We start from the raw sequence: 16,353 nt of genomic DNA on the forward strand, positions 1-16,353 counted from the left end.
TTTTTAGTGGTTCTGAGTGACACTGGGCTAGAGTGACAGTTTCAGAATGTATTAGATTGATTTCCTTAAGGATTGTGAAACCATAACCAGTACTTTTGATTTCCTTCAGAATGAACGGAAGACAGCTTTTCCTCACTGACAGCAATTCAAATTTTGAGATATAATTGGAAGGGTTTCTAATGTGTGAAGTTTCTAATACTTTGGTCAACAGTCTTAGAGTCAAAGATTAAATACTTAAATTGGTGAGAAAAGTATCTAATAATGTGAGTGTATGTAAAGTGCAGTTTTTTGGTTCTAATTAGGGGATTTATTTTATTAAAAGATGTTATTGATTTCCTGTGCAACATTGCAACTAATTTTATTCAAATATCTTTAAGAGAGGGAAGTGTTTTCAGAAATGTTGGGTTTCATTGCCTACTTTTCAGAATTTCAGCAAACTCATCTTCAAAATTGGGCAAAGGGATGTGAAATTCTCCTTCCATCTCCAAATCTTTTTTTTTTTTTTCACCTTATCTTCTTTCTAGTTTCTCACAATACAATGATGTTCAGAATTATTCTTCAAGTACTAATTCTGTGTCCTATAAATTTCTCTTGCATTTGTAAATAGGTATTTATTTCAGTCATTTGATTGGTGTTGTAAATCATTTTCCTTTCATCAAATTTTGAACTAGAGACTAGACCATATAAACTTGAACTATGAGTCAGATACCTTACTTATCATCTCCCAATATAATAATTATGAGTGGAAAAGGATACTTTGCTTTTCTAGCAACTTCTGAAATGTGCTGGTGTTATTGCTCCTAGTGGATAATATGGTGGCCTGAAGGGGATGGAAATATGGGTGGAAAGGCTTGCTTTATTAATGTATTAGAGAATATTGACCTAACTCAGAAAAGAAATACCATTACTATTGAGGGAACCAAGAAGAAAGACAATATCAAATGTACAATTCTAACTTAGGGCCTCTATAGTGAAAACAAAGTGTTGTGACTTTGGAACATTACCATGTAGGAATAAATGTGCAGAATAGCATGTGATATTTTTATATAATCACAGATACTGAGCTTCAAGTAGCTTGTGTATGACTCCTGATTCCATGAAATATTATTGAAAGTAATCTAAGGAAGTTCCATGTTATGTGAAAGAGTAATTTAAATGAAGATGGAAATGGTAGACTTGTATCAGATTGGAGGGCTATAAATTCTAGATTAAGGGGTTTCCTTTTGATCTGCTGGATTACAGAATACTCTATACAGGGCATTCCCATTGACTTCATGTGAGTGGACATAATCATTGGCCTCTTACTGAAGAATATAGACTGATCTTTGCTAATTATTTAGTCATTTGTAGATGTCCTTAGTGACTGAGAAAGGAATATTCCCCTTGATAAGTTACAAAAACTCTTGAAAAGTTCTAACTTACTCTATTTTTGTATGCCATTTGGAGTCCCACTAGCCTTTCCTTGCAGGTTTTCCTGCAAGACTGGGAGGAGATAATTTCCCCTCACTATCCCTCTAATACATCTGCTGCCATATCAGCTATAAGTCAAATACCTGACAGAAAGAGAATCTGTTTGTACATTCTGGTTTTTTGTTTGTTTGTTTTTCTTTATCAGATCACAGATAACCAAGTGATAACAGAAGGAAATATGCATTTCCATAATTACTGACTACCTTTAGTGTTTTAATATGCTTAGGTTTCTAATTCTATGCTAGCTGCTTATCAGGTGGTATTTTTTCTGCTATTTTTCTTCTTAAAGAATATGCCCACTACAGGAAAAAACATAGTTAAAAGGACTAAAAAAGTCTAAACTTTCTAAAATGGAGAGAGAGGAAGAGAATGAGGATGGAAGCCATTTTATGAAAGACAGGTAGGAGAACCAGTACAGGTGTAGTGATTATTTGTCCCTCAGGTCCAAAATGTAAGAAGACAAATGATATAAATATGGCTGGGAAGGCAAGTGGGAATCAAATGGCAGAGTGTTTAAGGGAAAAGCTAAGGATATTGTATTTTATTTTATAGGTAATATGGAGCCATAGAAGATTTTTCAAGCGAGAACAGGTGGTATGATTAGACCTTTGAAAAAAATGTTCTGGAACTGTATGATAGATACCTCCCTATAAAGTCCTTCTTAATGACACACAGGTGTCTCAGGGATCTCAAAAGCTATGCTATTAGAGTTCCTGTGCTATACTATTTTCTGCTAGATTGAAAATGCTCTGAATAAAGGCTCAGCAATAGAATATGTCTGCTTTTCAGTGATGATCCTAATTAAGGATGGGGAAGCTCATAAAAAGACTGAGAAGTATTATTCTGAAAAATAAGTTTACAGAAAGATTTTAAAATGACATATTTAAGTGACTATCCATATTTAAGAGTGTTTTTGAGAATGAAACTGGAAGGACTACAAAAACAGATGGAATTGGAAACGATCTGTCAAGAGTATCATAATAAGCTCTTCTTTCCTGATATTCTGAAAGTAGAGTCATCACTTTTGCTGCTTATTATCACAATCCTTAATATGTGCCTGAGGAAGCTACTAGAAATATTATTAAAGGAAACCAATATGGAAAGAGAATTTGGACTAAATCAAATTTAAAATACCACAATTATATCAGAGACTGAATATCAGCAATGCACTGGGTCTTTGTTGACAAATTACTGGGCCATGCCAACTCAAAAAACAGCAGAAAAATGTAAAACGTTTTTCGGTCCCTTCTTTTCCCACAGTGATATGCTCATAGTATGAAAAAAGGTACAATAATTATACATTTTTAGATAAATTTGTAAACATTATTTAACTATGGGTAAACTATGTTTAGAACCCAAACATGAGATTCTTATTCAATAATTAAAAATTAAACATACTGTAAGGAATAATGAATTATATAAACCTAGACATTCTGATTATAAATAAAGCCAGAAATCAAAGGGAAGTTGGAGTTAATTAACATGATGACACAAAAGTTCTTGGAGAGGCAAATAAAAATATTGAAAAAATTGATTTTATTCTAGTAAAAACATCATTTCATAGAATATGAAATGATTTTTGCCTTCATTATCAGCACTTTTAAGAGATTACTACAAAATAATTAGGACTTATACACCTACACAATATTAATTTTCACATGGGAAAAAGATGTAAAGAAGTTCTATAAGGAAATATAAACACTGGAAACCAATGTATATTAATTCTCAGAATAAAAAGACCCACAATAAACAAAAAAGCTTTTGGCTTAATAAGAAATTTCTTCAGCTCTTGGCCAAGAAGCACACTATGGCTGCAAGGAACAGAGATATGACAACTGATACTATTATTAAAGACCCTATTTGCCATAGTTAAGGTCCAACAAGCACATGGTATCCTAAGTTCTTCATAAAAATAATCCTTTTGCCCTAATCCTCTGGAAGAATTCAGTCACAGAAAAATCAAGAATTGTTTCACATAACTATTGTATTGTTTGATTAGCACCAGGTATTATCTGAAATTGGACAAATACCTGAAATATTCGTGTTCCAGTCATAAAGCCCTGCACTGTATCAAACTTATCCCATTATTGAAGTTACCCCCTTATTGTCAGGGCTAGAGCTCTTGGTATACACACCTGTATATGTATCAGGTTTTATTCAAGTTAAAGTAAGGTTCCTCACTAGAAGGGTCACATCACAGATGTCTAATTAGACTAATACTGCCTTACAATATACATTTATTTTTCTCCCCTTAAAATATAAATATATTTGCAGTACGCTATTATTCTGTACCATATAGACAAAATATTTCTGCAAATGTCTGATTCACCATTCTGCACATTTGGTCCTTATATGGCTTCTCAGCATTTTTCTGCATTCCTGATGTATCACTTACTGTACCACTGGATGGCGGAATCTTCTAGAACTTTCCTTTGCATCATAAATATATGTGAGCCGCATGTAAAAGATGAGGTAGATTAGCAGAGGTCCTGTGTATTCAGCTAGAAAAACCTGGAAATGAGAAAAGTGGTGATTAAACATAATATTATATTGCATATTTTAAGAAATGATATTTTGAGATTGTATACTTATACCCATGGGGGGAAAAAAAGCATGAAATGATACTAAATGGAAAAAGTAACAAATTTGAAAAGAGATTGGAATCAGAGGAGTTAGATTCTGATTTCCTTCTGTAGTGATATAGCATAAGTTACTCATTCTCTTTGAGGACTCTATATCCTTCAACAATATTAAAGGGTTAGACTAATAAATAAACTCAAAAAGAAATAAACCAAAAGTGTTGCATATTGACCTAGAAAAACATAAATTAACACTATCTATATTGTAATGTGTTTTTAGTCCTCTGTTTAGAATTTCCCAATTACATTTCTACCTGGTTTCTGTTGCACTTGGAAATTTTACACGTCTGGACTAGATGATCTTTAAGGTCCTTTATACTTCCACTCAATGATTCCATAATTCTATTTCACCTATGCTATATTATTATTTTTTTTAAACTGGAGAAAAAAATTCTTTAAAAAGAATTCTCTTTTTTACTGATTGTTCTAAGTTTTTCTGGTTATACATGTATATTAACTTTTAAAATATACATATCTTTATGAATCATGTTGGGAGAGAAAAATCAGGAAAACGGGGGGAAAACACAAGAGAGCAAAAAAATAATAAAAGAAAAAGTGAATATAGCATGTGTTGATTTTCATTCAATTTCTATAGTTCTTTTTTTGAATGCAGATGGATGGAATTTTCTATCCAAATTCTATTGGGATTGCCTTGGATCACTGCACCACTGAGAAGAACCAAATCTTCTACAATCGATTATAAAACATTCTTTCTGTCATTGTGTACAATATATTCCTGGTTCTACTTGTTTCTCTCAGCATCAGTAAATGTAAATCTTTCCAGGACACATGTATTATATTAGGAGCTATTTTCCTTGATGCTCTCTTGAAGAAGGATATCAAGCTTCCTTTTTAGGTTGGAGCCATAAGGTAAAATAATAATTTTTAAATTGTCTCTTTTGGATCTAGAATGGCTGCTTTTACATAAGGTATTTTAAATTTTCTTCCATTTTTTTCATACTTTTTTGTTTGATTGATTCTTGCTGGTTTATACAGTCTTTAGCTTTTATTTGCCACATTCTCTTTTTTAATGTGTGATTTTCTTCAGTTTTTGTATCACTTATTCCATTTACTTAATTCTATTTTTCAAGGTGTTATTTTCTTCAATGATTTTAATTTTTTTTTTTTTTTTTTTTTTTGCATTTGGTCAATTGTATTTTATTTAAGGCATTGCCTTCCTTGTTCAAATTGTTGTCTCTCTCTTACATACTTCATGGTGTTTTGTTTTGTTTTTCTCATTTTTTTTCTTCTACCTTCTGATTTGCCTTTTAAAATATTTTATGCACATTTCCAGAAATTTGAGCTTGAGAACAATTCATATCACTCTTTGAGATTTCCTTTGTGTACGTTTTGTTCTTGGTATTCCCTATCACCATAGTGACTTTCTATGATCAAGGTTTTTCTGTTTCATGCTCATTTTCTTTGCTTTTGATTTTTTCTTCCTTTTTTTTTTCTTTTTATTTTTTACTTTTATGATCGAAGTCTGCTCCTGGGATAAAGGGGGCATTGTCTCAAGCTTTCTGTGCAGTTCTGAGCCTTGACTTTGAGCATAGGATCCCTGTGTATTTGCAGAGGGTGGATTTGCCTTCTCTTTCCAGAAAAAAAAAATATATATATTTTTTGGCATAATTTGTGCTTCTAAGCTGGGAATAGAAGCTGCTCTACTAGTCTGCTCCTCTACTAGGCTGGAACTAAAAGTTCTTTTAATTAGTTTTAGTTAGTGATCTGCTGAAATTAAGATCCTCTTAATGGCTTTTTTCTGAGCTGGATTGAACATCTCTTTTACCCCAGTGAGATTGACCTTTCATGAAGTCCTCCCAGTCTAACTTGAGCTGGAGAGTGATTTCATTTTATCAGACTCTGTTCAGAGACTTAATTTTATGTGGTTTTCAAGGGAACCTAGGAAAGAGTGAGCAGCTGCCTGGTTCCACTCTGCCATTTGTCTCCACCCATCTGATTTTTCAATATAGAATTAAAAAAAAATAAATCAGAGACTTGTTTAGAATCTGTATATTTATTTTTGGTAAATTAAGTGATTGCTGGTATTCAATAGCAATTTTTGTTCAATTTAATCTTAGTCTGATATGTGTTTTTCAGATTTGGACCCAAACTCCAAAAATTAATCAAAACTTGAATTTAGTTCTAGAAGTCCAGGTATATGAACACACTTTCTTGGCCACTTCTTGTTTCTTTTAATAATCAATTAATGGTCAATAAACTAGGCTTATAGGTGGCACAGTAGATAGAGTATTTGGTGTGGAGTCAGGAGTTTCTGGGTTCAAAATTGACAGCAATCATTTACTATCTGTACGACCTTGACAAATCACCTACCTCTGTTTGCCCCAGTTCCTCATTTATACAATAAGCTTCAGAAGGAAATGAATATCCAATATACTATCTTCACCAAGAAAATTTCAGATGGCATCACAGAAAGTCAGACATTACTAAAAGAATAAAATTTCTACTAATAACATTAAAGGGAACTCAGGTAGGATTGTTCTCTTGCAATTTATAGTAGGTAAATTAGTCCACCAGTAAAATATTTCCTGGGCTTGGGGAGAGGGTGTGTATTCTAGGAAGATGATGAAGTACATTGGTAAATTTCAAGCAAATGTGTACCTCAAAGCAAACCATAGATTGGTGAAAAAACAAGGTTGCCCATTATCACCATTACTATTCAGTATTGTATTAGAAATGCTAGCTTTGGTGATAAGAGAAAAAAAAGAGAGAGAGAGATTAAAGTATTCAGAATAGGTAATGAGGAAACCAAATTATCACTTTTTGCAGATGATATGAAGATATACTTAGAGAACCCTAGGGAATCAACTAAAAAACTATTAAAAGTGATCCACAACTTTAGCAAAGCTGCAGGATACAAAATAAATCCATATAAATCATTAGCATTCTTACATCACTAACGAAATCCAACAGCAAGAGATACAAAAGAAATTCTATTTAAAATCAAAAGGATAAAATATTTGGGAATCTATCTGCAAAGGGAGGGTCAAGAACTATAAGAACAAAACCACAAAAAACTTTCCACACAAATAAAGTCAGATCTAAGCAATTGGAAAAAATATCAAGTGCTCTTGGATAGGTTGAGAAAATATAATAAAGATGACAATACTACCTTAAGTAACTAATTAGTGTTATAGCAATCAAATTCCCAAGAAGCCATTTTACTGACCTAGAAAAAGTAAGAACAAAATTCATCTGGAAGAACAAATCATCAAGAATGTCAAGGAATTAATGAAAAGAAAAGCAAATGAAAGTGGCCTAGCTGTACCAGATGTAAAACTATATTATAAAACAGCAGTCATCAAACCCATTCAATACTGGCTAAGAAATTGAGAAGTTGATCAGCAAAATAGGTTAGGTTCACAGAACAAAATAGTCGATGACCATAGCAAGTTAGTATTTGACAAACCCAAATACCTCAGCTTTTAGGATAAGAATTCACTATTTGAAAAAAAAAAATGCTGGGAAAATTGGAAACTAGTATGGCAGAAATGAGGCATAGATCTATACCTATCACCTTTTTCCAAGATAAGGTTGAAATGGATTCATAATCTAGATATAAAGAATTATATTATAAACAAATGAGAAAAACATAGGATAGTTTAGCTCTCAGATTTGGGGAACAGGAAGGAATTTGTGACCAAAGAAGATAGAGATTGTTATCATAAAGTAGATAATTTCGATTATATTAAGTTAAAAGTTTTTGTACAAACAAAACTAATACAGACAAGATTAGAAGGGAAGCAATAAACTAGGAAATAATTTTTCCATTCAAGTGTTCTGATAAAGGCCTCATTTCTAAAATATATAGAAAATTGGCTCAAATTATTAATAGTCCAAGCCATTCTCCAATTGATAAATGGTGAAAGGATATGAACAGACAATTTACAGATGAAGAAATTGAAACTATTTGTAGTCACATGAAAAGTTGCTCCAAATCACTATTGATCAGAGAAATACAAATTAAGACAACTCTGAAATACCACTACACACCTGTCAGATTGGCTAAGATGACAGGAAATGATAATGAACAATGTTAGAGGGGATGTGGCAAAACTGAGACACTGATACATTGTTGGTGGAAATGTGAATGGATCCAACCATTCTGGAGAGCAATTTGGAACCATGCTCAAAAACTTATCAAACTGAGCATTCCTTTTGATCCTGCAGAGTTTCCATTGAGCTTATATCCCAAAAAGATATTAAAGGAGGAAAAGGGACACACTGGTGCAAAAATGTTTGTGGCAGCCATTTTGTACTGGCAAGAAACTTTAAGCTGAGTGGATGCCCCTTATACATTGCAACTAAAACACTATGCAGCTATTATTTCTGATGGACGTCGCTCTCTTCAAAAATGGGATGACTCAAACCCGTTATACTTGTTTGGTGATGAAGAGAACCATCTATACCAAGAGAGAGAATCATGGGAACAGAGTGTGTACTACAATATAGCATTCTCACTCCCTCTGTTGTTATTTGCTTGCATTTTGTTTTCTTTTTCAGTTTTTCTTTTTCTTCCTTCTTGATCTGATTTTTTCTTGTGCAGCAAGATAATTGTATTAATATGTATACATATATTGGATTTAACATGTACTTTAACATATTTAACATGTATTGGACTACCTGTCAGCTAGGGGGAGGGATTGGGGGAAGGAAGGGAAAATTTAGAACAAATGGTTTTGTAAGGGTTAATGTTGAAAAAATTGCCGATGGGCACAGAACCACTGAGAAGAACCAAGTCTTTCATAGGATCATCATATATTCTTTCTATTATTGAGTACAATGTATTCCTGATTCTGCTTGCTTTGCTCAGCATCAGGTCAAGTAAATCGTTCCAGGCCTTTCTAAGGTTAGCTTGCTCATCATTTTTTATAGAAAAATGATATTCCATTACCTTTATATGCCACAACTTCTTCAGCCATTGCCCAATATATAGTCATCTACTCATTTTCCAATTCTTTGTCACCACAAAAAGAACTGCTACCCACATTTTTGCACATGTGGGTCCTTTTCCCTTTTATAAGATTTCCTTGTAATACAGACTTAGTAATGTCACTTCTGGGTCAAAGCATAAGCAGAGTTTAATTCTGCATACTCTTTGACATAGTTCCAGATTGCTCTCCAGAATGGTTGGATCATTTCATAATTCCATCAAAAATGCATTAGTGTCCTGGTTTTCTCACATTCCCTCCAATGTTTATCCTTATCTTTTCCTGTCATCTTAGCCAATCTGAGAGATGTGAGGTGGTATCATAGAGTTGTTTTAATTTGCATTTCTCTAATCAATAGTGATTTGACTATAAATTGTTTAAATGTCCTCATCTGAAAACTGTCTATACATATCCTTTGACCATGTATTATTAGGGGCATGACTTGTATACTTATAAATTTGATAGTTTTATTTGTTTGTGTGTGTGTATATATATATATATATATATATATATATATATATATATATATATATATATATATATGTATACATATATATGTATAAACTTTATGAGAAATACTGGCTGTAAAATTATTTTTTTCACCAGTTTTGTACTTGCCTTTTAATCTTGCTTTTTTTGTTGTTATTGTTTTGGTGCAAAAACTTTTAAATGAATGTAATCAAAGTTGTGTACTTTGATTTTCACATTGTTCTCTTGTGTATGTGTGTGTATGAGTGGGTGGATGGGTGGGAGGATGACTTTGGGTGTGTCTGCTAGAGTAGGAATTGTCTAATAGAGGTATAAGATGAAGAGAAGTTGACTCAGTATAGCTGAATCTTGGTAGTTAAACCATGTTGATGGTAGCCCAAGGACAGAGCAGGCACTGGGAGAATTTATATACATTACAGAACAATGTTTTAACTAGTAGATTACCATAGATATACCATATACATATATATGTGTGTGTGTGTGTGTGTGTGTGTGTGTGTGTGTGTGTATACATACATACAGAGAGAGAGAGAGAGAGAGAGAGAGAGAGAGAGAGAGAGAGAGAGAGAGAGAGAAAGGAATATTGAATTTCTCATTCACATATCTGTCATCCATATACCAAATGCTTATTTTCTGTAAACTCAACACACAACACTCTCTCCTCTCCTCATTTGCTTCTGCTATTGTCTTTGCCTGGATTATTCTTCCTCCTTCTGATATTTCTTGAATTCCCAATCATTTGCTAATGCTCAACACAAATGGCATCTCTTTAACAATAGTTTTATATTTCTGAGTTATTTCCTTGTGGTTAAATGGGCTTATGTTCAATATATGCATTATGCTATAAATTCTATGGGAAAAGAGATATCTTAAGAAAATATTGAGTCTCCTAAGCTTTTGTTCTGCACACAGCTGATATTTAATAAATGTTTATTAAATGGATCAATAAATAAATGAAAAAAATCATCAAACAATTAACAAATGCTACAAAGATAGCAATAAGCCTGTAAAACATGATAAGTTATACCTCTTTTGCTTAATATCTTCTCTGTACTCTACTCCCCCCCCAAATTAAGTGTAGCATATAATAAATTTAATCTATAACCATCTAGTATTGCCACTGGGTATTTCATATTCTGAAACTGCCACACAATATCATAGTTTTTGTTTGTTTGTTTGTTTGTTTGTTTTATTACTAAGCATGTAGGAGAAACAATGAAACAATCAATGAAATTCTAGTTGGCCTTATTAACAGAATCATCTAATGAATTGTCATCAGCTCACAGTCCAACTTTAAGGAATAAAACAGCCCTTTCCCCCTTATCAGTAGGTTTCACTGCAACTAGAGGGTAATAACAAAGGGATAAGCAGGTCTGCAGGCCATAAAAAGCATAAACATCCTTATGCCTTGGCAGAATGTCAGCCACACTCAATCTATTCCTGCCTGATAGCACTGGAATGTTGAAGCCATTTGACTTCATGAGCTGAAAAGGAGGGAAAACAGTCATCACCCAGGGCAAAGTGTTATGTATACCCTGGAGCATGAAACTAAAGCATGTGTAATTTGAAGTGGTTTGCTGTTCTGGGCTTTTGATTTGGAATAGGAATGGTATAGTACCAGTTCTCATCCAATGACTTTGTGAATGGATCAAATCCTCTGCTTTGGGAAAGATTGCTTATATTTTTTAACAAGTATTCATCCTGGTTTTGATAATTTAATCACCACTTTTTACTTTAAATTGTTTGAAGTAAACTTTCTTAAACCAAATCAGTTATGCTTCAAAAAGGGGGAAATTTGATACATAGGTTAAGTAGAGGGCTTTTACAACAATAGCAGAGAAAAACAAAGAAATATCTATTGTTATCTATCTAGCATCAAGGAATAAATTGTAGGATACAAGATAACTTTCCCTTGGTAACACCATATAAGCATACAATTCTTTCATAATGCCTTCATTTTTACTGAGATGAAAATAAACAAACTAAAATATGAACAAAAGCAAAGGGATTCTCATACTGAAAGCTGAAATTATAGACTAATGAAATTTGCCTGATGGAATGAAATGTCTATCAGTTCTGCAAGAAAAAATTAAACACAAACTATAATATTTATTGATAGTGTTTTTCAAAACAGTGCTTGACACGTAGTCTAAGTGTTTAATATTTCTTTCCTTTATTCTTCTTTTTATCAAGGAGGTTGAAAGGTATCTATCACATCAAAAAATGTTTCCTGGTATTAAAACTATGATTTAATGAGAAAATTTTTATGACACCTTTTCCAAAAATAATTACCCATTCTTCCTAAACCCTGGAATTTTCTTGAAAGGAATTTTTTTCACTTGACATTGGGGATGAAGCTTTAAGAATGATTAGTAGGAACATTGAAAATACTTTGTTAATGCATTTTTATAAAAGTTTAAATTATTTCATATCAAATGATCATATAAGCTTTAAGGTACCTCAAAAACATTCTATCCTAAGAGGATAAAGTCAGAAATAAAGAAGTGATTTGCTTTTTTAAGGAAGTAGGTGATAACACTGGTGGCTAGGACAAAGAAAGGAGAAGCTAGAAAACTAAAATTCTTTCGAAAAGTCTTTGTCATTAGTCCATGGGTAATAAGGAAATAGTTCTATTGCTCTTTTGGGCCTTGCGTAAAAAAAGATTCAAAAGAAAATGTAGCTAGAAAAATAGCACCTAGATTCTATATCTGTGTGTATACACACACACACACATATATTACACATATATATGTACATACACATATATATGTGTGTGTATATATATATATATATATATATATGTATGTATATATGTATAGGATATATACATGCATGCATGTATTATATATAAACACACATATATATGTACATATACACACATAAGTACATCTGTGTGTATATACCCTACTCACTTATTTTGTAGAAGTGTTACTACTTATACTTTTAAAATTTTGTACATTTGAGGGTAGTAATTAACTCTGAATCATTAATAAATACTGACAGAATGAATATTATAATGAGAGATAGTCTTCTAATAAGAATCTGGGAGTCATGACTGACCACTCAATAGTGGTCTAAGAGACTGATCTCTACCCATACCAACCCCATTTAGGGTAATCTGAACAAAAGGGGGAAATCTACTTTCAGCCACCTAATTAAAACACAATGGGCCTGAATTCATCAATTTACCAAGACTAGAATTTCTTTAAATTTTGATCAAATCTAAGTTTTCCAGGTTAAGTTAATTTCACCAAAATTTTCATCTCATTATCAGCTCTTCACTTCAAGACTGTCTGAATATCCTACAGATTAATTTCTGAGAAAGGAAATAGAAGGGGGTAGGCCATTTTAGTCCTAATTCAATAATTGGCTATTAATATAAGAGAGAAAGAATAATGTCTCTCATTATTGATTAGTTCTATCTACCGTATATCTCTGTCTCTGTCTTTCTCTTTGTTTTCTCTGTCTCTGTTAGTCTGTCATTAATGATTGCATTTTTTTACACTTGATTCATGTTTTCATTATGTAGCTTTTTGCTTCTTTCCCACCCCCATTCCCAAACCCTTTAGAATAGAATTGTTCTTAAGGAATCTGAGGAAGAGATACAATTCAAGTACTGAGGATCTGATTTCTACTATTTAGGAGACAGGAAAACTTAAAACAATGAGCCCAGAGCAAACTTCAGGGGCAAGCAAAGGATATGGCTGCCATTCTATGTGGTCTCTGTATGAAAGTAACAGGTGAACTTCTGCATTAGGCAAATACGAGTATTAGTTTAAAAAAGATGAATGCTTCATCCCTTCCTGAATATTTAATTTTGAATGGCAGGCATCCCTATAGATAATAACACAGTTTCTAACCTTCTTAGGTCAAATAGGACAATAGTCAGTTCAAATAGTTCAAAGAGGGCAAGAGTAAGCAGAATGATCTTGCCTTGATCATTGTTATTCATCATAATAAAATAAAATGCCATCAAAAATTTAATGACTTTTTTCTTTTTAAATGAAAGCAGTATTCATTTATAATTCACATAAAAACAAAAAACACCCTAAAATGTCAGCATAGCTTTCAGCAACAGCTTCTTGACATCACAAAAATGTTTTATAACAAAAATTATTCATAATTCAGAATGAAAAGTAAATGGACCATACAATGAATAGTCTTCTACAGCAATCAGGAGGAGGAAGTAGCAAATAAATTTTCAACCATGCACCATTTTAAATAAAAAATAAATCTTCAGTCCAGAGGCAAAAAGAAGAAGAAGCAGGCAGGAGTGTTTTGATGTGAAATATAGTAAAGAATGAATAAAGAAGAAAAACAAAGGTTTAGCATGCAAATCTCCTCAAGAAAAGAAATGGATAATGGAATTGCCATAGCCCCTGAAAAATAAAACCCTACAAGCTTCATGAAAAACATAAGCTCCTTAACATTTGCAGATGCTGGGAGATTTATTCAAATTACCTAATGACTTCTTATTTTAAAGATGATCCCTGCATTTTAAAATCTAATTTATTACTATTACCAGCTTTTATTCATTTGACCCTTTCAAAGGTACTTATACTGAATTAACAAAATATTTAAATATGAAAATATAATGTTTCATTAAGGAGTAAGCTGATGAAAAATACTTGATAACTTCAATTTGGTGAATGGCTGAAAGGAAAAATAGAGGGTAGAAGAACAATATGCTGTTTTAGGAAATGTAAATGAAATAAGCAATCTGATTTGTTGTTATAAATTTGCTGAACTCCATGTGCTTAAGCACAGCTTCAAGTTTACTTCAAAAGAAGGTTTGTTCCATTATGATGAAGGTCATTGTAAATTTTCCTCTCAGGCTTTATTTAATTGGTCCTGGCTACTGGAAACAAAAAACATTCCATTTTTTACTGTGATATTTGCAATACACTTTCTAATAGTATATTTCTGACCCTTTATAAAAATGACTGAGGATCTTAGTTACAACATTTTATATGAGATGATTTAATGTTTCTGTCATAAATAAATTTTATATTTTATTCTTTAATTTTTGTAAGGCATATTTGTATTTATCTTCCTGTACATTTGTTTTTTACATATTTTATATAGATAACTATAGCTATAGGTATATAACCAAATATTGATATATATAGCCTTATTGTTTCTCTTGGAAGAAGGTAACTTTCTTGCAAGTTTAAACAAGAAAAGAATTGTATCCCCAGCACCTACTAGTACTGATGCAGGTTGTGGTCCCTTTAAGAAACTAGTCCTTTCAGATTGATTTATTCCTTTCTGATTCCCAACTCTCCTAGCTGATGCATTATCAATTCAAGAAGCTAGGACCTTTGATTCACAAATCCTGGTCAAAAGCACCCCTTTGAATTCCTATAGGAGATCAGGCTCTCCCAGGCCCCATCTGATCTGAGCCAATTTGGGCTGTCCCAACCCTCATTTTAATGATCTGCTCAGGTTTCCCAACCCCCACCAAGCAAATTCTACCCTTCCCTGAAACCCAGCAAGGAGCCAATTTGGGACTCCACCCATGGACCCCTTTAGCTAAATCTCTCATTATAAAAGAGCCAAGCTGGAGTCCTCTCTTTGCAGAGGTCCCAAACATGGCAGCCTTACGCCTGGCATGCCAAGGATCTCTACCCACTGGAATCCTCTTTCCGGTGCCCTCTTATCTCTACCTTCACCTTTTATTAACTAGACTTCAACCTTACTTCCAACCCCCATAATAAACCTCTTTTATCAATCTAGATTTTCGGTCTGTAAATTCCTTTACAGGGGACTCTTATGCCACTGCTAGACCTCATTTAACTCCATATCCTTGTGCTGAATCTAAAGGGGTTGCAGGAGAGCTCTATTTTACTCCCTCTACCCTAAACCTGCCACTAGACCTCAATTAAACCCTAATTTCATTTAGGTACCCCACATGTAGAGCTCATCAGTACAATGGACATAATAGATATTTAAATACTTTATTTATTGCTTCTAATGTTGATACTCTAAATATTAAGAAAATGACATTTTATTCCTTAATTTATAGTTTGTTTTTTATGAAGGAATCTTTCATTAATGGTATGTCATATTTTGTTTATGTAGTCCATTACAATTCAAAAGCCATTCTTTTTTTTTTTTTTTTTTTTTTTTTTTTTTTTTTTTTTTTTTTTTTTAATGATTATCAGTCAACACAGAAACACACATGGTTATTAAGAATATTTTTTGGTATATATAGGAATTCTACACACACCTCATTGAGATAATTGCTTGTGGTATATTCATGGTATACTCCTAGCATTGGGATCTTAGGATCAGAGTATGAATATTTTATGACTTTATCTGGTTTGGTTTTTCTTTTGCATTGTTCCAAACTGTTTCTCTAAATTGTTGGATCATTTTATGGCTCACCAGCAGTGCTATAGTACTTCTCTTCCTGCTGTGCCTTCCTGTCCCTCTACTAGCTTTATTTTTTTTTCTTGCTTTTTTCCATCTTTACCAGTTTACTAGATGTACAAAAAAAATTGTGTTTTTAATGTGCATTTCACTTATGGTTGATGCGTTATATTTCTGTTAATGGTTTGTAATTCTTTATTTCAATTAGTTTTTTTTTTTTTTTTCTTCCCCTTTGGCGTTCTCTCTCTCTCTCTCTCTCTCTCTCTCTCTCTCTCTCTCTCTCTCTCTCTCTCTCTCTCTCTCTGTATATATATATATATATATATATATGTAATTTATTTTTGTGTTAATTCCTATATTTCTTGAATAAAATGCCATTTTAGGGAAAAATGTTCTCAGTTACATACTTTGTCTTCATATAGTTATTTGATTAC

The 16,353-nt window shown here is 32.6% G+C and overlaps 1 protein-coding gene across 1 annotated transcript in view; it reads right to left on the reverse strand.

The window, feature by feature from the left end:
* The window catches only part of TECRL (trans-2,3-enoyl-CoA reductase like), a 164,673-nt gene that overhangs the window by 38,841 nt on the left and 109,479 nt on the right, over positions 1-16,353 (reverse strand). Inside the window, exon 5 of the mRNA XM_074276759.1 lies at positions 3,866-3,981. Within this exon, the coding sequence (XP_074132860.1) occupies positions 3,866-3,981 (116 nt within the window). The remainder of the gene's footprint in view (positions 1-3,865; positions 3,982-16,353) is intronic.

The sequence above is a fragment of the Sminthopsis crassicaudata genome, chromosome 6 (assembly GCF_048593235.1).
Source record: "Sminthopsis crassicaudata isolate SCR6 chromosome 6, ASM4859323v1, whole genome shotgun sequence".
NCBI lineage: Eukaryota > Metazoa > Chordata > Mammalia > Dasyuromorphia > Dasyuridae > Sminthopsis > Sminthopsis crassicaudata.